A 25,768-nucleotide genomic window follows, 5' to 3' on the forward strand; every position below is an offset into this window, starting at 1 on the left:
TGACATTCAAAATGACGGGCACCTCCTCTACTCGTTACGTCATTTCCGTTCCAGAACAAGCATATCTATTGACATAATCACTTGAGAAGTCCTCAACATTCCACATGATGAATTAGATAATAGAAGTTTTTGTTTTTGTTGCTAATTATATAATTAGTTTTACAAAAAAAAGTAAATTAATAGAAAATTCGATATAAACGCTACGTTTATTGTTTTTAATGTAAAAACTGGATTGTAACGTATTTGTAGATGTGTATCGTAGAATTAAATTTACATACGAGGGTTCGTTGATTGTTATTCAGATATATCTGGATCAAATCTGGACGTTATTTTCGTCATCAGGAGTTAATTATCCAGTTTTGAATAAATGGAAATGGAAATTGGGTGTTATAGTTGCCGAGTGAGAAACTTTTTACCTTGTCCTCGTATATATATTGCAGAAATACATTGAGATTAATTTTTTTATAAATATGAAGGTAAATAATAGAAAAATATGTACAATAAATTATAAGAAAGGAAGTTTGGAGAGTAAAAGCTGCCAATTATTTTAATATCGATAAAATTATTGCAGACTAATCAAAAATTAATAAAATATAAAATAAAAGCAAATAAAAAAATAATAAATTAACATATTTTATATTTTACAATGATCACATAACCAAATTGAATAAAAAAACTAGTATCAATTTGGTTCCTAAATTAATAACATAGACTGTAATCAAGTTTTGACAGACATCAAATGTTGACATATGTCATCAGTGGTGGAAATTGAAGAAAATGAAAAATAACTACAACAATCTGGCCGAATCTTCTGATTGGTTAGATAATGTAATGAAACGTTGGCTTGGTAATTATCCAGCTAAAACAAAATGGATGTACAACTACAGCGAAGCAGTCATGAAAATTTAAGAACCGAAGATACAAAAAAAGAATAAACAAAATTTAAAATTACAAAAAAAAGTGATTATCACAACGTTAGTATTAAAATTCTCTCAATAAAATACTTGGAAAAAAAATGAGAATAAATTAAAACTTAACCTAACTTAAAACAGAATAAAAAATGGCGCTGATATGAACGTAACGGTTATTTTTCGGAAATTTCTAAATATATACAGTGTGTAACGGAAAAATTCAAGTTTATAACGGTTCGAGGTTAATTTACTAAATAATCAAAAACGTCAATTCGGAAATATATCAAAAAAAATATTAACCAGAAAGATTTGTGCGCATCCGGTAGTTCTTTAAACATAAAAAAATGTTTCAAAAAAAAAATTTTTTATTATTTAGACAAGATTAGAAATTTCCAATTTACATATTTTATTATCGCGCTATTAGCCGTCAGACTTTGTACAAAAAGAAGCAAATAATACGAGGTACAGTTATTAAATAATATTACCAACTCGTCCACGACATGATCCGCGAAACCGGTCCTGTTCGAAAATTTGGTGGAACACATACTTTTTTATAGAATTAATTTATTTGTTCACTTTCTAGAACCGAATTATCGAGAAATTCTTTTTTGTGTAAATACTCGCTCGTTCGGCAGCGAAAAAGTCAGTAAATAATCTCATGTCAACCCGAATACAACGCGATAAACAAATAAACAGTGTGTTTAAATAAATTAATACGTTTTGGAAATAGTAATTGGAATAATTTAGTGAATAGTTAAGTGCAATTACAGTGGACGTATAAATAATGAGTAAGCGAGAAATATTTGGTGTTAATACAAATCAGTTTAGCCGTAACCACAACCGAATGTTGTAATTTATTAAACGCGTGTTTTAAACGACCTAAAAGTGGTTTTACACGATTCCAACGTTCATTTATTTAATAATCGTACCTCGTACGTTACAATTATCGGAATAAAATAGAAGGAACTTCAAAAAACATTTTGTTTCTAAAACATACACACTTCAAATATATATATATATATATATATATATATATATATTAGTTTTTGTAATGGCAGAATTTAAAAGTGTACCAACTCTTATATACCTCCGAGCTCGAAGGTATATTAGAGTTGGTACACTTTCGATGTTTTATTGCCACTATCCCACGACTAAAACTCTCGTAATCTAGCCGACAAACATTTCGTTCCAATTCATATTTATTTTTATATACAGTTTATACAGTGTGATACCGTTTTAGTGCGCGAGAAAAAAATTTTTGATATTGATTATTTGTAATAATAGATGGGACACACTGTATACGTTGACTATACTAAAACGAGCACATTGTATAAGGAGGTGATTTTTTTTTTAATTTTTTATTGTGACTTAGGTCGAGGAACGATTAAAATTACATACTCTGGCACTCTCTTCATCGAACACTCTGTATATATCGGGGTGGTATGACGAGCGATGTGAAAATGGTTGTTGGGAAATTAAATTCGTTAACAAACAGTATTCGAATTTTTTTTGTTTGAAAATAGAAAAATTGGAAACAAATAAACACAAAAAAAATGGGGGGAAATGGGGAGTGGGTGGTGGGGGGGGTAAATTAAATGATATATGGAAATTAATTATAATAAAAACTGCGCATAGAAGAAAATATTTAGGTATTTTTTGTTTAAATAAAAACCCTCGTAGATAAAAGCGCGAAAATATATACAGGGTGTTTATTTAAATCTATAAAAAGCTGCGTATTTTGTAAATGAAACCAAAGATGATACATAACGAATCAGAAACGTCGTTATTTTAATATTTACAGGGTAAAACTATGAGTAATTTGAAATATTAACTTTGGAAATTTTCCATTTTCCATTTTTCGAATGATAATTTTAGTTAAAATTACATTTAATGACCACCCCGAAATGTATTTGTACCAATCACTGCCCAAAATAACTGAATAACTCTTTTAGTTACGAACTTTTTGACCTACCCCTGTATAAAATATAAACTATTATTTTTATTATTTTATATTCAATACCCTAAAAAAAAATTCTGGTTGAATAAATGCGAATTTTATGAAATTCTATACAAAATTATAAAATTATTTTGGTCATATACGAGGTTTGTCGAAAAATTTTCATATCTTTCTTGTATTCTGTGATGTTTTAGCGAAATTTTCAAAAAGAAGATAATTAAATTTTTCAAAAATGATATAATTTGTAAAAAAAGAGCTAATAATGATTTTTAAAAAAATTCAAAAACTATAAGTAGTTTGAAATATTAACGTTGGAAATTTTCCATTTTCCATTTTTCGAATGATAATTTTAGTTAAAATTACATTTAATGACCACCCCGAAATGTATTTGTACCAATCACTGCTCAAAATAACTGAACAACTCTTTTTTAGTTACGAACTTTTTGACCTACCCCTGTATAAAATATAAACTATCATTGCGATTTTTTTTCATTAATACCCTAAAAAAAATTTCTGGTTGAATAAATGCGTATTTTATGGAATTCTATACAAAATTTTTTTTGCTCGTATACGAGGTTTGTCGAAAAATTTAATGGTTTGAATAATATTTTTATGGGAAAAAACAATTGAATCAATTGAAAATGATGTAATTTGTAAAAATAGCTAATGATGATTCGCAGAAAAAAATAAAAAATGTTATTTCGATATATACAGAGTGAAAATGAAAGATGCAACATTTCCATAGTATCAAATTTTGGTTTTAATTATGATTTTGCTTAAAATGATATTCAATGTGTTCAACATGAATTGAATAATGCAAATTTTTGATATTAGTTGAACGTCTGTCAAACTTAGTTAAGAAACGAGTGAGTCTCAAACTTTTTGACCTACCTCTGTATAATATATGAGCTGGTAATGAGAATTTTTTTCTATTCTTAATTAAAAAACAAAAATCTAGTTGAATAAATGCGAATTTTATAAAATTCTATACAAAATTATAAAATTTTTTAGGTCATATACGAGGTTTGTCGAAAAATTTTCATATCTTTCTTGTATTCTGTGATGTTTTAGTGAAATTTTCAATAAGAAAATAATTAAATTTTTAAAAAATGATATAATTTGTATAAAAACAACTAATAATGATTTTTAAAAAAATTCAAAAACGTATTTTGATATTTACAGGGTGAAATTGAAAGATGCCAATTTTCCATTAAATTAATCAAGTCTAATATTGGTTTTAGTAACGATTTTTCCTAAAAATGATATTAAATGATCACCCAAAATGTATTTGTACCAATCACTGCCCAACATAAACTGAAAAACGCAGTCACACAACCAGAAAATCACAAACTTTTTGATCTACCTCTGTATAATAATGAGCTCGTAATGAGAATTTTTTTATTTGTATTAGAAAAAAAGTTTCTAGAAAAAAAATGGAATTCTATACAAAATTAACAAACATAATTTTTTTTTAGTAGTATACGAGGTTTATTAAAAAATTTGTATAATTTGACGTTTCTGGTGGAATTTCCAAATAGAAAAATGATTAATTCTATGAAAAACGGTTTATTTTGTGAAAGTATTTAAATTTGATCTACAACAAAAGTCATACTTTAACATTTACAGGGTAAAACTAAAAAGTGCAAACTTACTATCATGCGAATCAAGTTTAATTTTGTTTTGTAGAATGATTTTTCTGTAAATGATATTTAATGACCGCCCCAAAATGTGTTTGTACCGATAACTGCCCAACAAAAACTAAATAACGCAGTTTTTCTAATTTCCAGTCAAGTTCAGTCACTTTTTGACCTACCTTTGTATAAAAATGCGATTTTTGTTTGTTATTATTAATTTGGAAAAAATTTCCAGTTAAATAGGCGCAAATTTCATAAAATTTGTATAAAAAATTATCAGATAAATTTTTTTGAAAAATCGTGTACGAGGTTTGTCGAAAAATAATAAGTCGATTAATAGAAATCTATGAAAAATCATAGAATTTGTTCTACACGATCCAAAACTTTAAATATAATCGACACATATCAAAATCAAGAAATTGTATACGAGGTTCGCCGTAAAAATCTTATTTTTGTTCAAAAAACAACAAAAAAACTGAATTATTAAAAAAAATTAATATCCAATAGTTGTTTATCAATAGTAAAAACATATTTTTTTCGAAATTACCATTTTCTTTAGATATTTCCACAAAAAAAATTAATTGGGATTAAATCCGGAAACCATGCAGGTCAAGAATTTCCAGGAAAACTTCTGTTTTCAAATTTTCAATGTATTCATTTTGTCTGCTGGTACATTTTTTCCTCCAGTTTTCATTCCTGCGATATTTTCAACATTTTCCAAAAAACTACGAGGGAATTTCTAAAAAAGGTGTTTACATCGTGCTAAAAAAGTCAATGCATCCCTAAATTAATTAAACGAATCTTCCAAACTCAAATTCCGTAGAGAAAATGTCGTATTGAATAGTTTTCAAAATAAATAACAAATATTTGATTCTAAAAATTTTTTTCCGAACAATTTTCAATTTTGTTAAAAACAACCATATTTTCGAACAAACCCCGTATACGACTACTAAATTTTAATATTTGATAATTGAATTCCAAATTTTAAATCATGCAGAACATTTTATGAAGAATAACTTTTTTTATAAAACTTGATAATAAGAAAGTTACCCACATATATAAACACACTGTACAAATTTTACTCGTATTTTATTTTCCTCCCTGTATTTATAATGAAATATCAAAAAAAAATGGTTCTACGTTTGAATTTTTGGGAAAAAAATTGTTTTATAACGATTATCTATGTATATATGTGTGTGTATTATATATTTTTTGTCATACAGGGTGTATCGAAACTACTTTTACGGAATAGAAATAATTATTTCCCATTTCCAATTCTTTTCTTTTTGTTAATAAATGAAAACAAAAAGTAGATATAGATTATTGTCGCAATTCTGTTGGAAAATGTGTATATACGAGGGGGAATCAAAAAATGTTCAGAAAAAATGGTACGGTATTAAAAATGTCGTAACGAGAATACTGTTTGTTACTCGATTCGAATACTCGATCGTCAAATCACCACGATCGAATTTATGGCACTATTGATACCTCGATATCAACCAAATTCGTTTACGAAGTCAAATTAAACGAAAATTATTTTTTCTTATTCGCTTTTTCGGCCTTCTTCTGCAATTTTTCCTTTTCTTTTCGGTCGCGTTCCACTTGTTTCCTCTCCTTTTCGGCTTGCAATTTGAGTTCTTTGATTTTACGTTTCAATCTACTTTTGTCGTCGCTGGTTATACCCAAAATTTTGAAATCCGCCGATCTCAATAGCAACAACGCGCTTCCGTTAACTTGCAATTCGGCAAATTTCGAAACGTGCTGTTCCATACCGATCGCCATCAACCAACTGCACACCTAAAACATCGAAAAACAAAAAAAAAAATAAAAAATTCGATTTTTTTCGTCGGATATTTACTTGATCCTTGGACCAATCGAGTATCGGGGTGGATTGCCAGTAGTGCTGCCCTCTTTTATCGCTCGCTATACTACAAGAAGATAAACTGAGATCGGTGTTTACCCAAGAGGAATCGTGTCTCGAAGGCGACACCGAACCGGACGATAGACTAGACGGTGACGGCGGAGTCGGCGACGTGTTCTGAGTCTGAGGTTGCCAAGGGGTGCTACCTGGGGGCGATAACGTAACGGGAACAACTTTCTTTACTACAAAAACAAACAAACGCTTATATACAGGGTGGTTTCGGAAAAAATTGTCCAATTAAATATCAGGGATGATGAATGAACGATAAAATTTTTAAGCGCTCACTGTATACGCGTATAATGAAAGGGATCCGCCGTTAAACGTGTGTACTGACCTTTAGAATTGGCCTCGTTCACCGCCTGTCGAATCTCTTCCAACAGGTGATGCGCCGGATCATCTTTCGATCTGTCGTTGAGTTCGTCGGTCGAACTAGTCGCGCTATCGCCGCCGAGTCTCTTTTCCCTTTCCGCCAACACCTGAACGAACAAACGTTTTCAAAAATTTCGGATATTTTCAACACTAACCGCTAACCTGTTTTAGTTGTTCGGCCAAACTGGGCGGCGGACAAACCGCCGCCATATTGTTGGTTCTGTTGTCGTGCCACGGATCCGGACTGGGTTCTTTTTGGATACTGGCGTATACCACGCCGCCGGAAGCTTGGTTGGTCGACGCGTTTTGATTCATAACGTATTGAGTCGTTTTTTGTACCTGCAACAATATTTTTATATAAATAAAAGGTTATAAAATATCAATATGAACCAAGTTGAACCGACGAGAGGACTAGGTCGATACAAATTGAAAAAAAAAACGATGAAAAACCTACAAATCACCGATATTTTGTTCTAGAATCAAATAACAGGTCCGAGTCGAGGTTTTACAACGCACAGTGTTGCCAATTATTCCTTTTAGCTCTAATTATATATCGATATGTATTTTAGCTACCGAATTTTAGTTATATTTTCAATTTAGTGGTTATTTACCCCGAAGATTATTAAGTCAATATGAACTAAGTTGAACCGACGCGGGGACTAGGTCGATACAAACCAAAATTGCGTTCATAATAATTTTAAGCATTTAAAGGTTACTTTAGGCATTTATGTAAGCAAACGAACCGTATAATTAGACAAAACGTCAACTGTTTACTATTTTTTAAATTTAGATATCACATCAATTGAGACAAATTTAAAAAAATTAGGACTTTTGGTTACAAGAAGATGATTCGAACATCATTCGGAACTTTGTGACGACTATTAATCCCGAAAGTTGTAAAAAATCAATATGAACCAAGTTGAACCGACGCGGGGACTAGGTCGATACAAATAATAGAAAAAATTTAATGAAAAACCTACGGATCACCGATATTTTGTTCTAGAATCAAATAACAGGTCCGAGTCGAGGTTTTACAACGCACAGTGTTGCCAATTATTCCTTTTAGCTCTAATTATATATCGATATGTGTTTTAGCTACCGAATATAGCGGTATTGATCAGTATTTTCGATTTAGTGGTTATTAACCCCCGAAGATAATAAAAAATCAATATGAACCAAGTTGAACCGACGCGGGGACTAGGTCGATACAAACCAAAATTGCGTTCATAATAATTTTAAACATTTAAAGGTTACTTTAGGCATTTATGCAAGCAAACAATCCGTATAATTTAATAAAGCGTGAATTGATTCCCTTTAAAGGGCTTCGGTATCGATATTTTTAACGGAATTTTCTCGAAATGGTTATTAAAATGCGCAATGTTGCCAATTATTCCTTCTAAGTACCGAATCTAGTGATTTCGACCGGTACTTTAATCAAAATTAAATGTATTATAGGATTTGACACGGTATAGGGTGTTTCTTTCGACTAGTCCGGTGGTACCTCGACCGAACACCATACCGATTCTGTTGTATTTAGTTCCTGGGACTAATTTCGGTCTAATTTAATGATTTTGTCATCAAATAAACTCACTTGCGTATATTGAACGGCGTAGTGTGCGCCATTTTGATTCTTCTGTTGCGCCGTTACGTATTGCGATTGAACGTACTGTTGCGTAGCGCTGGTAAACGACGTCGGACGCGTCGTATTCGACGATTTCAATTGTTTGACGTCGTTAGATTGCGATGAAGCGAATACCGAATCGGTTACTTCGTCGGAGGAATTGTAACTTTCGTCCAAACCGTAATCCGAACTACTGTTACTCAACGAACCTTTTTTGACGCTCGGTAATTGCCTGTAATGCGAAAAAAATATTAATACGAGAGTCGTTTTTATGAGTAAACGTCACCTATTAGCTAGCGCTCCTCTATTGGCGAGTTCCGCTTTACTTTTACTCGCCGATATGTCGAGTAATTCGTGCGGCGGTACCGCTCTGTCGAATTCCTCTTTGATCGGTAATTTCCTTTCGACGGTGGCGGTTTTATCGTCGTCCGGACTGGCGTCCGACATTTCCGTATCCGAAAAGTCCGGTTGGAGGGATTTGAATAGAGGTTTGGGCGGTTGTCTACGCGACATTTGGGGCGTTAATTGTTTCGCGTTGATATTATCGTACGGTAGCATCATAGGTAAACCGGCTTTCCTTTGAGTATCCAATAGCTCTTGTTCGAGAGCTATAACTCTATCTTTCAGACTTTTCACCAACGAATTGTATTCGGTGTCTTTTTCTTGCAACACCTGTTGGTAGAAATCTTCTCTGTGCAGCATGTCGAGCTCCCTCTGTTGGAATTCTTTTACTAAATGTTTGGCTCTGTTGTATTTCTTTTCGAGCACTTGGTATTGGGTCTGGGATTGCTCCAACATGTTCTGGTAGGTCTGGATTTCCTTTTTGGCCGTCAACAGACTCCGTTCGGTTTCTTTTAATTTTTGGGTGGCTTGTTCGAATTTTTCCGAATCGTCCGGCTTCACTCCATTCTGCTCCATCAGCTAAAAATTAAATTCGATTTATAAAATAATGTAAATACAAGGTTATACTAAAAATAAACTTCCCGTATTAATTACAAATAGAAAAAATTATAAATTGTTATTAATTAACACTTTTTACTCCAACTTATGTATTCCCAAGTCGAAGAAGTTTCCCCCCAGTCACCTCGCCAACGAAACCGAGCAGCGGTTCTTCCGGGGGACCGGTATAGGATTCTTCGGATGCAGTTTCAAGGCTTTTGCTTCAAATTTGTTTAATTTTACTCGGACCATCAAGTTGGAAGCCTTGGAAGGAGGGTTGGAGGTCGAGGCAACCTTAGATCCGGGATTGTTAAGCCCTAAAACGTCTCTACAACCTTGGTCTTCCTTCTCGTACCATATGGAGTCAAACCTTGTCAAAAGCAGTTCCGTGGTTATTATTTTTCCAAAGAATTCAAGGGTAAGAAAAGGATTTGTGATGGTTCCTTGGAATTGCACCTGATTAACTTGAGCTAAGTTCATAAAAATGAACGGTTCCTGGCACCGGCTTCCGCATAGCTACTACGGAACCTCCTCCATGTGCTTTCGGAACCAATTCGTTGTTTGATAGGGGGTTCTTGGTCTCTTAACAAGATTTACACGAACCATTTAGGTTGGAAGCCTTGTAAGGAGGTTTACAGCCTTGGTCTAACTCGATATAGATAGGAACCGGGTGCTTTGGGCATAGTAGGTTCCGTGGTTCTTGTTGGTTATGGTCCCTACTGTTACAGGACCCTTGGAACCTCATTTGGACTCATTCAATCCTCGGCCATTCATAAAAATGATTCGTTCCTTGCACCGGCTCCACCTGTAGTAGACTCGCCCTAATAGGTCGGTCGCTGGGCCCCCTTACCAACGTCAACGGTTACTTGAGAGGGAGCTACGCCCTTTTTTCTCATCATTAGCAAGTTTAGTATGGTGGAATTGTTGTCACGCTTAAAAAAAATTATTATGATGCTTTAAACATAAGTTTTTATATTTGTAACATTTTTTTCAGTGTAGATTTGATTAGATTTTTTTTTCAAATACCATGTGGAAGTATAAGAATTTTCTTTTGAAATCGATGCAGTGCCATTTATTACAGTTGAATAAATGTTGAAAAAATTTTTGATGGAAAAATTGTCAGGGCTACTAAAATGACGTCATATCTTGGAAAAAAAAATTTTTTTGACAAAAATATTAAGAACAAACGGTTTTTGAAATATGTATTTAAAAATCTCATTTTATTTCAAATTGTGATATAATTGAAACATGACAACGCTGCAACTAATTCTATTTGTAATTAAAGGATGATTTATTAGAGGTTAGAATTGGAATTAACGAGAATTGAATAATTTAAATATTAATAAATAGGTGATTGATTATTATTTAGTGAAATTTTGAAATATAAACATTAAATTTCGAAATTGAATTTCCATTTTGTTTATTTATCATCAACTTTATACTTCCGCCATAAAATGTAAACAAAAGAAAATCTAGATCACCAGTTACCACAAAATAGATTGAACTTATATCCAAGGTTGCCACGTTTAATTTTATTCCGGAGAAGTAACGCAGGAAACATATCAATATATTTTAATTTAGATGTACATGATTTTTAAGAATGTACACTGAAAAAAATATTTTATCATTTTAAATTGAAAAAAGAAATTTTCTAATATTAGTTTTAAGTGAATTTGACATATGAGGAGGCGTAAATAAATAAATAAAAGTACCATTTCGATGAAAAAAATGACATTTGTTGTGTGTAATACTTACTTCGATCAATAGAGTTCTGAGGGAATCGACATTATCCTGTTCGTGATCGAACAGACCCTCTTGATTAACAATAGGGCTTGTAGGGCCATCGCTGACGCTCGTATTGGCCGAACCTTTAAATAAAACAAGATCCATTTACCTATTTTATGGCCTTAGAACAAATTCAAGGTCAACATCAAGGTTATCGCGATTTTTCATAGACAATATACGAGGGTTAGTCGAATTCAAAAACACACCACTTCTGTTCTCGAAATGTTAATACCCTAGGGAGTTAAAGTGACACATAAATAATTTTTTTGATAAATACGAGGGATAACTGATAAAAACATATGTTTTGGAACAAAAAAATCATTTTATTGATATCGAACTGGTCTATTTTGAATTCTATACACCTTCTACAGAACTTTTCACATTTTTTATCGGTTTAAAAAACTAAAATTCGTTGTAATTATTAAAATAAATATTTTTTGCATATTTGGAATCGAATATTTTTCCCAGGGGTCATTTTTACAGATGACGAAACAACATATAGTCACTTAGTATTGAATCTGGTAAATTGAACGGCTAATCCAGCAATTCATAGTGGAATTGTCCATGGAAACTCCACACTTATATATTTTTGTAACCGTATGGGGTCGCCGTAACTTTATTCTTCGATAAAATCACTTTAATACCAATCCACCTTGAAAAAACAACTGTTTGGACTACCATTTGGTCTCTAGTACGTTGTAACAGATCCAGGTTTAGTCCAAGTTGATAAACTCATCAATATTATCGTTAAACACTCCTGCGAAGGTGTCAAATCATTCCGTAAACATTCAAAATCGAGACCGATGAACTTGCAGAGACCCAAACAGGATCCAAATTACTTTTTTACCATCACCATTGATGGTACATCAAGTTTCAATTTGGTTTTAATGACACAAACAAAAAACGCAACTTCTAAATTTGACAAGAGTGAAATGACAATTGACAGTACTGATGTTGGTTAATTTACGACGCGGGAAATTCAAACTATTTAACCTTGTTTCGATACTGTAGTATAATATCAGTTAAAGTGAGGTTAAGTTATCGATTAGTGTCTGTGAGACGTGGTTTTCGACATAAAACATTTCGAATGTTCAAATTTAGGAGAATCGGAGAGGTTAGAACATCCAAGATCATCGTAGATGCTTGGATGTCCTTTATCGATACAAAATTTCACGATGTTTTCCATTTTTGGCGAGATAATGGATTCATAGAGAGACAGATCCGGCGTATAAGATGGCTTGAAACTCTAAATGCTCCACAGCGTAGCCTAGATGTCACGACGCACTCTAATGACCATTGTTTAGGTACTTTTACGCCGTTTTTTATTATAAAGAAGATCAGGGAGTCCTAACGAAATAGATCCGGCGAATAGAGTGGCTGGAAGCTTAAAATTCCACCACAAAGTAGCCTAGATGGTAGCCACGATGTCAGGACACACTCTAATGACCATTTTTTACGTACTTTTACGCCGTTTTTTATTATAGAGAAGATTATGGAGTCCTAAAGAAATAGATCCGGCGAATAGGGTGGCTGGAAGTTCAAATTCCACCACAAAGTAGCCTAGATGGTAGCCACGATGTCAGGACGCACTCTAGTGACCATTTTTCAAGTACTTTTACGCCGTTTTTTATTATAAAGAAGATCAGGGAGTCCTAACGAAATAGATCCGGCGAATAGAGTGGCTGGAAGTTCAAATTCCACCACAAAGTAGCCTAGATGGTAGCCACGATGTCAGGACGCACTCTAGTGATCATTTTTCAAGTACTTTTACGCCCTTTTTTATTATAAAGAAGATCAGGGAGTCCTAACGAAATAGATCCGGCGAATAGAGTGGCTGGAAGCTTAAAATTCCACCTCAGCGTAGCCTCGATGGTAGCCACGATGTCAGGACGCACTCTAATGACCATTTTTTAGGTACTTTTACGCCGTTTTTTGATATAGAGAAGATTATGGAGTCCTAAAGAAATAGATCCGGCGAATAGGGTGGCTGGAAGTTCAAATTCCACCACAAAGTAGCCTAGATGGTAGCCACGATGCCAGGACGCACTCTAATGACCATTTTTCAAGTACTTTTACGCCGTTTTTTATTATAAAGAAGATCAGGGAGTCCTAACGAAATAGATCCGGCGAATAGAGTGGCTGGAAGCTTAAAATTCCACCTCAGCGTAGCCTCGATGGTAGCCACGATGTCAGGACGCACTCTAATGACCATTTTTTAGGTACTTTTACGCCGTTTTTTGATATAGAGAAGATTATGGAGTCCTAAAGAAATAGATCCGGCGAATAGGGTGGCTGGAAGTTCAAATTCCACCACAAAGTAGCCTAGATGGTAGCCACGATGTCAGGACGCACTCTAGTGACCATTTTTCAAGTACTTTTACGCCGTTTTTTATTATAAAGAAGATCAGGGAGTCCTAACGAAATAGATCCGGCGAATAGAGTGGCTGGAAGCTCAAATTCCACCACAAAGTAGCCTAGATGGTAGCCACGATGCCAGGACGCACTCTAGTGACCATTTTTCAAGTACTTTTACGCCCTTTTTTATTATAAAGAAGATCAGGGAGTCCTAACGAAATAGATCCGGCGAATAGAGTGGCTGGAAGCTTAAAATTCCACCTCAGCGTAGCCTCGATGGTAGCCACGATGTCAGGACGCACTCTAGTGACCATTTTTCAAGTACTTTTACGCCGTTTTTTGATATAGAGAAGATTATGGAGTCCTAAAGATATAGATCCGGCGAATAGGGTGGCTGGAAGTTCAAATTCCACCACAACGTAGCCTAGATGGTAGCCACGATGTCAGGACGCACTCTAATAACCATTTTTCAAGTACTTTTACGCCGTTTTTTATTATAGAGAAGATAATAGAGTCATAGAGAGTATAGATCCGGCGAATAGGATGGTTGGAAGCTAAAAATTTGATATACCGTCTGTCCAAGCGGGTTTTTCTACAAGTTAGATAAAGCGAACGAATAGATTTGATCATGAGAAGGTATAAGGTGTGTTTCGGATGCGAAAATACGTTGTTTTACCTGTAAGTTGAACGGTACTGGCTTCGCTGTGTTGCTGCTGTTCCTCCAACATCCTCTGCCGTCTCTCTTCGCGTTCCTTATCGGCCTGCAAAGATTGTTTGATGAGTTGAGCGACTTCGCTATTTTCCGGATCCCTTTCTCTGCCTATATTGAACTTGACCAAACCGGAAGTGTTGCGTAGAACGCTGGCGGCGTAAGCTTGAGTCACGCCTACCAGACTTTTACCGTCTACTTCGATGATTTGATCGTTAACTTTGATCCTGCCGTCTTTAGCCGCTGCCCCGTTGGCCGTAATCGTTTTCACGAAAATACCTGCGGAAATTCATTTTTAAAAATGGGTTTGAGTAGTAGAAGAAAATGGGCGGTACTGACCTAATTTTTCTAGTCCGGCGTCGGCTCCGACGCCCATTCCTATGATACTCAATCCTAATCCTTCGGATCCTTTCACCAATTCCACCGGAAACACGTCCATCTTCTCGACGCGCTTTTCTAGTTCGTATTCGGCGGAAGCGGCTACGGGATCTACGTCCTCGTTTTTGCGATCGTAATCGGATATACTAAACGTCGAATACACCTTCATGGGCTCTTTGGAAAATTTCACTTTGCTCGTTTTCGGTGCGTATTCCGGAAATTCTAGTTCGTCTTCGTCGTCGTCGTCGTCGTCTTCTTCCGGCGGTAGACCGGGTACTTCCATCCAAAAATGACCGTCTTCGTAATAATGGACGCCGTGTTCGACGCCCACGATGCCGATCGGTTTCGGTACGAAATCTTCTTCGGTTTTTTCTAAATAGTTACCTTCCGATAAACTCGTCACCGAATCTGTAATAAATAATTTAATCGTTTATCGAAGAAAATATCGTACGCCACCGGTAAAGTCTTGTTAATAGTGTTAAATCAATCGGTAACATGTGACCGTTGACGAAAAATGATTTTTCAAACAAAAAATTACAGAAGAATCTGTAATAAACTGAATTTCAATCAACGAAAATATCTTACGCCCCCGGTAAATCACATTAAAGTCTTGTTAACAGTATTAACTTCCTCGGTAACTTGTGACTGTCGATTAGAAATTGATTTTTAGAGAAGAAATTGCAAAAAAATGTGTAATTTGATCATAGAAAAAATCTTACGCCCCCGGTAAATAATATTAACGATATAAATAGTGATAACTTTTTCAGAAACTTGTGATTGTCGACCATAAAGTAATTGGGAAAGAAGAAATTTCAGAAAAATGTGTAATAAATTAAATATTTTAATTTTGGTCGTAAAAAAAATCTTACGCCCCCGGTAAATCACATTAAATTCTTGTTATAATTGTAAACTTCCTCGGTAACTTGTGACTGACGACTAAAAATTGATTTTGAGGGAAGGAATTGCAAAAAAAATTGTAATAAATCAAATATTTAAACTTTGTTTGAAGAAAATAGCTTATTCCCCCTGTAAATCATAATACAGACATTCCTGGAAACGTCAACTTATTCAGTAACAAGTGACTGTCGACCAGAAATTTATTGTAAATGAATAAATTGCAGAAAAATGTGTGATAAATTGAATATTTTAATTTTGGTCGTAAAAATAATCTTACGCCCCCGGTAAATCACATTAAATTCTTGTTATAATTGTAAACTTCCTCGGTAACTTGTGGCTGACGACTAAAAATTGATTTTGAGGGAAGGAATTACAAAAAAAAAATTATAATAAATCAAATATTTAAACTTTGGTTGAAGAAAATAGCTGATTCCCCCTGTAAATCACAATAACGTTTAATTGACATTCCTGAGAATATCAACTTATTCAGTAACAAGTGAATGTCGACTAAAAATGAATTAAGAATAATTTACAAAAAAATATGTAATAAATTGATTATTTAAGCGTTGATTTAAGAAAATATCCTACGTCCCTTGTAACTCACAATAAAGTTTAATTGACATGTCTGACAGCGTCAACTTATTCGATAACATGTGGCTACCGACGATAAATTTATTATAAGAAAAGAAATAACAAAAAGAAGAAGACATTTTAGAGGTTATGTTTAACATAGATAAATAATGTAAGTTTAACTTTATATTTTAGTGAAGAATCGTTCCATTTTCCTACTGGAATTTATTTAATTCGTTATAATATTTATAAATCAAGTTCGTTGCACAATATTATCTATATTGTATACAGGGTAAGTCAATATTTTGAACAATACGTAACAAACACAAGTAAATTGCAAAAACAATCTAATTAGTTTCAAATAAACTTGTATAATAAGAAATCTGCGTATAAATAAGAATAAAAACAACAAAATATGGATGAAAAAACAAAAAACTGATTGAATACTCACCGATCAGTCCTGAATCAGTAGCGGAAACACTAGTATCATGTTTGGATGGTTCCTCATCATCCTGTGCGGAAACCAAACTCTCGCTGGATTCGTAATATTGGGATAAAGGTTCCACACATTTGCTTTTGTTGATAGTTTTATTTAAGTCTGTAGATTGATTCTGTTCGTTGGAAAAATCGTTAATGATATCATCTTGTAGTGAAGGGGGACCGACGCTGTCGTTTAACGATACCGGTCCTGATGAATCTTGAACTGATCCAGTGATGGAATCTTGAAGGAAGGAACTGGTCGCGTTCGGCCACCATTTGTTAGCGGATTTGACATCTTTGGAATTTAACAGTCTTGTTACTTCTTGTGCTTCTTCGTCCGAAAGAAGTTGAGCTCTATTTTTAATGAAAATGTATCGAAAATAAAACAAAATCATATTTAATTTGGTTTAATTGCAAATATCCCCGTTTGTAATGGATGTTATGAAGCAAAAAAGTACATACACCAACATTAAGACCCTTTTGCCAAAAACCTTCCCAATTAACACTTTCTAACTCACCTCTGTTTCTCCAAAATCCTACAACGCAAGCAAAAATTAGGAAATTTGTTTAGAAATTGAAATTAAAAAAAAAACAGAATACGAGGGTAAGTCGATAATATAGAGCTTTAACTAGTATATGATTATTACACCAATGGAGAAATGGTATTAAGGAAAATTATATCACGTGTATTAATACTGAGCATACTGTTTAAATGGTCTTTCGAGCAATGTAAGGAAAGCTCAGAAGAGGACACCATTTAACTATCAATATTAATATAGTGGTAGTGGTGTGTTTGAAACCTAGTATCTCCAATATCTTTTATCGTAGATAGATCTTGATTTATTTCCTCATTTGAGGACCTTTTGGGAAGACCTCTTCCAAATTTGAGCTCTATATTTCCATTATGTCAGCCTTGGTGACTTTTTAAACGAACATATGTATTTCCATTAAACCTTGAACAAATTTGAAACCTCGAATCTCCAATATCTTTTATCGTAGATAGATCTTGATGTATTTCCTCATTCAAGGACCCTTTGAGAAGATCTCTTCCAAATTTCAGATCTATATTTCCATTATTTCAACCTTGGTGATTTTTTAACTGCAGAAAACCCCGCACCATACCAGGAACGAAGGACCACGAAAAACAAAAATTATTGTAAATATTTTTGTAGTGGTATTAAACTGTGTATTCAATCATCACAGTTTCACAAATTACCATCAATGAGTGAATTATTATTGAATTAAAAAATAACGGATGGGTTTTAAGGTGGTATAATAAAAGTCATTTTTTTGTGTTGTGGGACTATGTTTAGATTCTCAAAATCTGTTATTGTTGGTTTAGATCTACGTATCGATTTACCCTCGTATAACAAATTAAATAAAATCGTAGAAACTTTCACTTCAAGTCAACTGTACGAAAATATTCATCTTTGGTGTACTCTTTTAACCAAAGGCCTTTAAATAAAGGCTCTACGGACTAAATAATGTAGTAATATAGTAGCAATAAATACAAGTATAAGTGAAATTTATAAAAACTGACTCATAATCAAAATGACTGGACATTTAGTGAATCAAATAATTGAATTTATAAAATTTATTACAAATTTGCTACTTACTTGCTGCTAAGTAAATTATCGGCTTCATCCAGTGTCATGGCGTCAGGTTCCGGTACGTTTTCTTCTCCGATACTGTTCTCTTGGTCGCTGGCGTCGGCGTATTCGACGTCGTTCAAATCCAAAATATTCGCCTCGGCTTTTTGAACAATCTGCGTCCTCACAGTCGTCCTATCACACGGTGGCAACACCTCGCGAACCAACAAAAACGGTTCTGATTTTTTGGTATCGACACTAACCGATTCGTCCCAACTTAACCTAACCGGTTTACTATCGAAACTATCTTGGGAATCCAGTTGCGTTAATACTGATTGAGTCGCCGTTTTGGATTGGTCGTGGTACATAACGTCGGAATCGATGGACCTCTGAGGTATCACAGTCACTTGGGAAGCGTCCGAATCGGTGGATGTCGTTGATTTTTGTTGACTAACGCTGTGCGGTCTACTGTGTATCGTTATCTGCGACGAATCCGAATCGGTGGATTTTTGTTGAGGAACGAAAGATCTGTACGGTACTGCGTAATGCGGAGCGTCGTCGTCGTCTTCGTCGGAAAAAGTACTTTCGATAGGAACGGCATTTTGAGGTTTTTTATGAGGTACGGCGTATAAAGCTTCGATTTCCGCAGGCGTCAATTTCTTTTGGCAAGGTTCGTGTATCGTTAAATCTTGATATTCGCTAACGTCTTCTGGGGAATCAGTGTATTCTAACGGTTTATCTTCGTTTATCGGAAAATCGTATAGGAATTCTTCGTGGGGTCTTAATTTGGCTTCTATTTTTGGGGATGGTTCGTTAAAACCGCCTTCGTCGGATGTTGTCGTACTTATTATAGAAGAAGGTCGACTTCCTAAACCGGCTGCTGGAATGTTAATAGAGATACTGCTAACTTTCGTTCGTCTAGATATAACTGGTTCTTCAGTCTTTTTATCGATCCTTTGAGAATCCGTAGTTTCTATAACATGAAAAATATTTTAAAATACTAACCAAGAACTAATACATAAGCAATGTAAATGACTTTTCGGAAACTATATTCTAGTATATTGTTCATAAAAACGTTAAACTAACCTTTTTTTGAACTTTAAATTATTAATTCCTCGTACATGATCATATTATTATTTACACTTGTACTTTAAATTGTTTTTTCGACATAAATCTATCATACATTCTATTAAGCACAGAAAAAGCATAAAATTATTAATCAACAAACGAAACTAATTAATAAAAATAGAAGGTTTTCGCAGATTGAGTTCCAAATTTAAAACATCTACTGAAAACGACGTTCGAAGAATTGGAATACACAACCAGCTAATAAATTATCTACCTAATATAATATCATAGTTTCCAAATAGTTCTTATACTAACATAAACATTCTTAATTCAGAATTAAATTGACTAACCTCAGATTTCTTTACATTAAAAAGCGGTTCAAATTAACGGACAAAATATTAGGTTAATAAATATATAATAAAAATAAGGTGATGATCTTTTATATTCTTATTATCTAGTTAGGTATTCTAATAAAATTTTATAAAAATGCCGATTAGTCATATTTAACAAGAAAAGAAAAAGAAGAGAGAAATAAAATTTAGGAAGAAGAAGAAAAATGGCGAAAATATGGTTATGATTGTTATTATCGATCTAAAAGGAATAATTACATGGAAAATATCGATCTATAATTAATTTTTATCAATATCAATAATTCGAATTTTTTTTGTACATGTGTATAAAAGTGATTAGTTTTCAAAAAATTCATCGTTTATTTATAATAATAACAGTTGTTTGTGTATTTTTTTAAAAAATAAACATTTCGTGGAACGGAATAAATTTTGAAGATATATCAGGTTAGTAGTAAAATAAGTTCGTTAACAATATAGATATATACTATTCACACATCGAAATTTACTCCAGTCAATGAAAAATGTTGAATTTTGTGTCGATATAAAAATAACTGGAAAACTATTTTTAAAATCGTGAACACAACGGAAATACTTGCAGACGAAATAAATATTGTTATTAGAAAAACATACCTGTGCAATCTATACACATCAATGTAAGTCTCAAACACATTTTGTTGAGATGTTTTACCATTGGTACAAATTAGAAAAAAACACTACGCCACTATTTAATTAAAAGTCTATTTATATTAATCAGGTAAACTTCCAAGCTTCATTAGAGGCGAGGAAGTCGACATTAGAAAATAAACACTCGTATTACTTAATAGAAACAGTTGAATTTCCGAGTTTTTCTTTTTATTTGAATGAATATCTCGCTGTACTGGAAACCGTTTCAAATAAATACTACGCGACTGTATTCAAAACTAATTCTGAGATCTAAAAATAAATTTTATACACACAAACACAGATGGAAGGCAATTTTTGTCGACCGCCAATTATAAGTGCTGCTTTCCACGCGTCGCCAGTCTAATCTCGAAAAGAAACATACTCCAGATTTGACACGAATTAGTCCCAATTTAAACTGCCGCTTTTGAAAGTTTCTCTTATTAAGTCAACACTCTATTAAAGGCGTTAGCATGTTTAATACAAATTGAAAATTATTGTTCGTACTTTTCAATTCTGAATTGTGTGATATATAGTTTTAAAAAATAACTAGAACTTTGAAAAAATATTTATTTATATGAATCACTGATCAGCTGATTGCGAATACAAACACAGTACGAGTTTTTATCAGTTTCCAAACATCGCGAATTTCAAACTTATAACTTAACCTACAAAAACTTTTTATTGCTTATATTTCGCGGGTTATTTGTTTTATAATTTTTCTTTTTTATAGTTTCTATGTGTTTATTCGGTTATGTAATAGATTTTAGGTAGAAAAAATGCATAAAAACGTAAGGTTTAATAACCTGTCAATCATAAAGTTCCTATCATATAGTTTCACAGCGTTGCCAGAATTAAAAAATTTTCTTTGTTATCAAAGATTTTTAAATAAAATTTTAATTACAAGGAGTTTACAAGTTTAAAAGATTTTTGATAAAACCAAACGTCAAACACATCATTGTTTTCAGTAACAAGACAAATCTTCTTTTTTATATTTAAAAACTTCGTTGGTATTACAAGATGTATTTTAGTGAAACATTTTTTTACGCTACTCGATTGTTGATTGAAATTTTTGTTTCGCGATTAAACGAAGTCTGGCAACACTGATTAAAAATCTTAATTAAGTTCAGTGATAATGATTGACGTCATATTGTACTGGATATTAAAATTACGATTTTGATGTAATAAAAAATTGTGAATTCTTTTTCTGTAATTTCAAAAATTTAAATTATTTTTGTAATATTAATTATACAACGATTAAAGTGATAGGAATTCATTTTTTTAAATATGACACAAACAAACAAAACAATATGGCGTCAATGTATGACATCATTATAATCGAAAAGATCAAGAACGCGCGATTTCTTTCTGTCACTTGTCAAATAATAGCATCAACTTAAATGTATATAATACGAGGACTAGATGAAAAGTAAACGTGTAATAGTATATAGTGTGACAAAAAAAAACAGTAAAAATGTTAATAAAGATAATTTTAATTATTTTTAGTTTTATTTTTACCTTTCAGAACATTGATAATTCAAAAAAAAACTCACCCAAAAAAGATTTTTCATTTCCTTCTTGTTCCTGTTTCTCTTGTTCGGATTTAACTTTGCTGGGACTACTGGGGGGACTTAAGGAAGATAAACTACCCGAGGCAGCCGATAAATTGTCCCTGCTCGTTTCTTTATCTTCCGAAGGGGATTTTGCTGCCACATTTTGAGAAACCAACAACAAACCATCGTTATCGATCACTAATTTCTCCTTCCGGTCGAAATTAGAGGAAAATTCTTCGGGTTCGTCGTTATTGGGTTCGACAACGAGACTCGTCCTTTGAGATTTGATCGGGCTGATCGGCGGCGATTTAATAAAAATATCGGTAGTGGTTGGTATCACCGAAGCTGGTCTTTAAATAAAAAAAAAAAATGAAAATAAAAAAAAAATCGTGGGTACAATTTTTATTTATTACCTTTCTTTTCGTACGAAATCCTTCCTCCTGGAAGCCTCAGTTCTGACTGGGGGCGGCGGCGGGGAAATCGGAGGACTCTTCAATCTGCTACTGAACGAAGCACTTCTGGTCGCCGCTGTATTCTTATTTTCGATTCTGTCGTTATCACTGCTCACCGCTAACCTCACGTCATTCCTATTTGGGTCGCTGTTGTACCTACTGCTTCTATTTTTCGAAAAATGCGACGTCCAATTCCTTTGGCGTTCTATCAATTCCTTGCTGTTGAATTTTCTCTCGGGTTTGTCCGGTTTTTTCATCAGCGCCGGTCTATCGGTCTCCTTGGACACGCCGTTGGTTTTCTTCGGCGACAAGTTGAGTTTTTCCGAATTTTTGTTATTCGGAGGTGAAGGTGTTCGGGTATCCCTGGTTTCGCTGTTGGCGGAACTGCTACGGGATCTCGCATCCAGTATGTTCGAAGCGCTTCTGGTCGACTGTAACGGTATCACCCTGTCTTTTTTATTTTCCTCTCCCAATTTTTCGAACAACGCCCGCGCGTTGTTGAATCTTGTTACGTGTGATTCGGTTCGCATTACGGTTATGTTTGTACTTTCCGCTTCTAATTTTTCAGTGGAATTGTGGCTGCTGTATCTCTTTCTGGACGAATTTAAGACTTCGTCTCTTTGCGCAGGCGTCATTGCTTGGAAAATGTTCGCTATTTCGGATACTTTCGATCCCCCAAATCTGGGTCCCTTCTTTTCTTCCATCATTTTTTGTTATTCTAGACCTGCACGCAAAATTACATTGTAAGTTTCATTACGATACTCAAAATATTCATTAACCACCACAAATTATCAAAATACAATGCAATGTAAATTCCTATCATATAAAAAGTCCAAACTTTTTGATTTTCCCGTATCTTAAATGAAAAAGCAACACTGCTTTTATCAATAGACAGCTGTCAATTTACCTATATCAAGATTTGACAGCTATGACAACCGCTTAATTTCACTTTATCACCCGTACTATCACTTATCTTGATAAATACTATAAATAATACTTAATTTCGTTGTATAAGAAATAATGAACAAAACTAATAAATTTTATAACCAAAAATTTGTGTTTCATTTAATTTACATACTTAGTGACTTGCCCTCGTATATCTATATCGTATCGGTGTTGGGTTTCCAAATAAATCAATTTTAGCACAAAATTGATATTTTATATAAATTATAAGGTATGTAAATGTATAAAGCCAAAATTTTAAATAAATACATATTACATTTACATATTAAAATTAAATGAATAAATTGCCTTTATAATGATTTAACCTCAAAGGGTTTTTTCGTTACTAGTATTTAATCGAAATTTCTTTTGTTTGGAATCCGGACACAATGCAGTGTAGTTCATAGATCTAGAATCTACTCGACGTAAATGACAAGCTATATCAAAATGGCCGACACATATGGAAGTATGGAATAAAACTCTTTAGATTCTAGGGAAAAAAATAGTGTGACAACTATGTACAATTCAGAACTGATTCAAGTGATGAGAACTTTTTTTTCCTTAATATATTTTACTAATTAACACTGAAGTATTATTACTGCATAAATTGTAGACTAACGAACAAGGATGTTAAAAAATACGTATTTGAGTATATAGATATCGTTAAGAAGAAAATATCCTACTGAAAGAGGCAAAAACGTCAAGAATCGTGTTAAGGTTAGAAAAAACGATATTGGTTAGTGATGGAAACCAACGAGACTGTGACCTTGAATCAAATCAAGATCATTAAGGCTCTGGAATTGGACAGAGATCTGTAAATTTACACAATCCAGATCTAAGGGGTACATTGAACCCTGAAAATGTCATAAAATCAATTTCAATGTATCAAAACTACTTCGGTTGACAAAAGGACGTTAATGAAGCTTACCTGGACCATAACTAAGAGGTTGGAAAGTTTTTATTTGGAATTTGGATACTTACAAGACATGTAGTGATATTAGTAGTCAAATAGATTGGAAAAAAATGATAATAGTGAATAAATAAAAAGACTTGAATTGTATAATTGTATGATTTGGGCAATTCTACAGTTATTCAAGAAGAAAACAGCCCAAATCCAAACTAACGTGTTATAATGTTTGATTTAGCAGGTTAATAAAAGTTTTTATTTGATTTTATGTAATTATTTTCATAATTTAAAGCAAAATATTCAGCTTTTCTCAATTTTTGAGACTTATTGTTTGGTATTAAACTCATTATTATTATCACTGTTAGTAAAAGTGGTCAATAAAGTCGATTATCTATTACTTTTCTTTTTGTATTTATATTCACTTCCATCTTAAGGGTATTTGAAATGTAAATAAACGAATATTTAATATAATTTTACGTAAAAATATGTATGCTAATAAATTCGGAAATATGTAAAATATAAACGAAAACGTACCGTTTTGGTTATAAAGACATTAATATTAATAATACATAAAGATTCTAGTCATATGGTTAACTAATTTCTACGAACAAATAAAGATGTTATCCACTTTTATTTCGAATATTTGTAAATTTTGAATATTAATGTAAAATTCAACTAAAATATTAGCAAAACAAAACAATGTGACCTCAGCATTGACATTTATAGTACCCAGATGGCCTTTGCATTGTAACCCAGCCCCTTTAAATGAATAATTTCATTTTTACATTAATCCCGATGAATTGATAACACTGTTTCATTTATCGATACGTAACAGTAGATAAAATAAAATGATATTCAATACGTTTTTATGAATCATATTTCCATTTACTAAAATATGTCATATCTACTCACCCCTACTAAAAGATGGAAAATACCTTCTCCGGATGAAATTTGTGTTTTCCCGGTAACGAATTCTATTTGTGCTTTTCCGAATACTTCATGTTCATAGTATTTGTGTACGTTAATAGCTTGATAATCAACATTTTTGTTTACAATTACGAATCGATACAACAGCATATTTTCCATTCATTTTTGGACGATCACTTCACGGATAATACATTACATAAAATAAATACATAAATTGTCGGCTTCCGAATAACACTCTCGCACTTTTTCTGTCTCTTTACAAATTTACAGAGCAACAACCGGAGTCATCGGTTCTGCGCGTGCTTTACACCCCGTTTTCGACAACCAATCTGGTATCAATGTTTTTAGCGCCAATACCAAAACATACAAAAGAATATAAGAAAAGAATCTAATCAAATACTCATAATTATTCAAATATGTTAAACGTAATAATTAAGAAATAATAGTTTTATTATCATTTATTTTTCTAATGTCAAAAACAAATTGTATTGGTGACAACAGTAATTATTTGGGTTTTCTAATATATAGTAAAATTGAAATTATTAGAAATTATGCCATCTACATTGATATTTCAGTATTTTTCATGTTAAATAATAAATATTTTAAGTCGTAAAGGCATCAATTGAGGTTTCTCAAAATGTGGTTTTTAAATTTTTTGTAATCAAGACCAATTTAATTACAATAGCTATAGGTACATCTAATTATCTGCAATTTTTTGTATATATAATAGTTTTAAACCAATACAATAATTGGATAAACTCGTAAAAGTAAAAATGAATTGCACTGCTCAAGGT

The 25,768-nt window shown here is 33.0% G+C and overlaps 1 protein-coding gene across 6 annotated transcripts; it reads right to left on the bottom strand.

The window, feature by feature from the left end:
• Nucleotides 1–2,166: 2,166 nt before the first annotated feature.
• Nucleotides 2,167–25,309, bottom strand: LOC130895088 (neurabin-1). 6 transcript variants are annotated; one of them, XM_057802216.1, is made up of 15 exons: nucleotides 24,960–25,309; nucleotides 22,160–22,922; nucleotides 21,747–22,096; nucleotides 18,143–19,088; nucleotides 17,045–17,062; nucleotides 16,498–16,880; nucleotides 14,541–14,987; nucleotides 14,169–14,480; nucleotides 11,108–11,220; nucleotides 8,700–9,334; nucleotides 8,384–8,645; nucleotides 6,955–7,131; nucleotides 6,758–6,899; nucleotides 6,361–6,569; nucleotides 2,167–6,299 (listed from the first exon to the last, which is right to left on the bottom strand). In XM_057802216.1, the coding sequence occupies exons 2-15, from the start codon at nucleotides 22,903–22,905 to the stop codon at nucleotides 6,036–6,038; spliced, it is 5,004 nt and encodes a 1,667-aa protein (XP_057658199.1). In that variant the 5' UTR covers nucleotides 22,906–22,922; nucleotides 24,960–25,309; the 3' UTR covers nucleotides 2,167–6,035. The 6 variants fall into 6 exon arrangements, with proteins under 6 accessions (XP_057658199.1, XP_057658197.1, XP_057658200.1 ...); XM_057802214.1 differs by having other exon boundaries at nucleotides 6,361–6,605; XM_057802217.1 differs by lacking the exon at nucleotides 17,045–17,062.
• Between the last annotated feature and the right edge of the window lie 459 nt (nucleotides 25,310–25,768).

The sequence above is a fragment of the Diorhabda carinulata genome, chromosome 6, assembly GCF_026250575.1.
Source record: "Diorhabda carinulata isolate Delta chromosome 6, icDioCari1.1, whole genome shotgun sequence".
In the NCBI taxonomy this organism is placed as follows: domain Eukaryota; kingdom Metazoa; phylum Arthropoda; class Insecta; order Coleoptera; family Chrysomelidae; genus Diorhabda; species Diorhabda carinulata.

Coding starts and splice junctions, on each gene's coding strand:
- LOC130895088 (XM_057802214.1), bottom strand. CDS start 22,905: ATGATGGAAGAAAAGAAGGGACCCAGATTTGGGGGATCGAAAGTATCC. Junction 22,097..22,159: donor GATTTCGTACGAAAAGAAAG/GTAATAAATAAA, acceptor TTTTATTTAAAG/ACCAGCTTCGGTGATACCAA. Junction 6,300..6,360: donor TCGATTGGTCCAAGGATCAA/GTAAATATCCGA, acceptor TCGATGTTTTAG/GTGTGCAGTTGGTTGATGGC.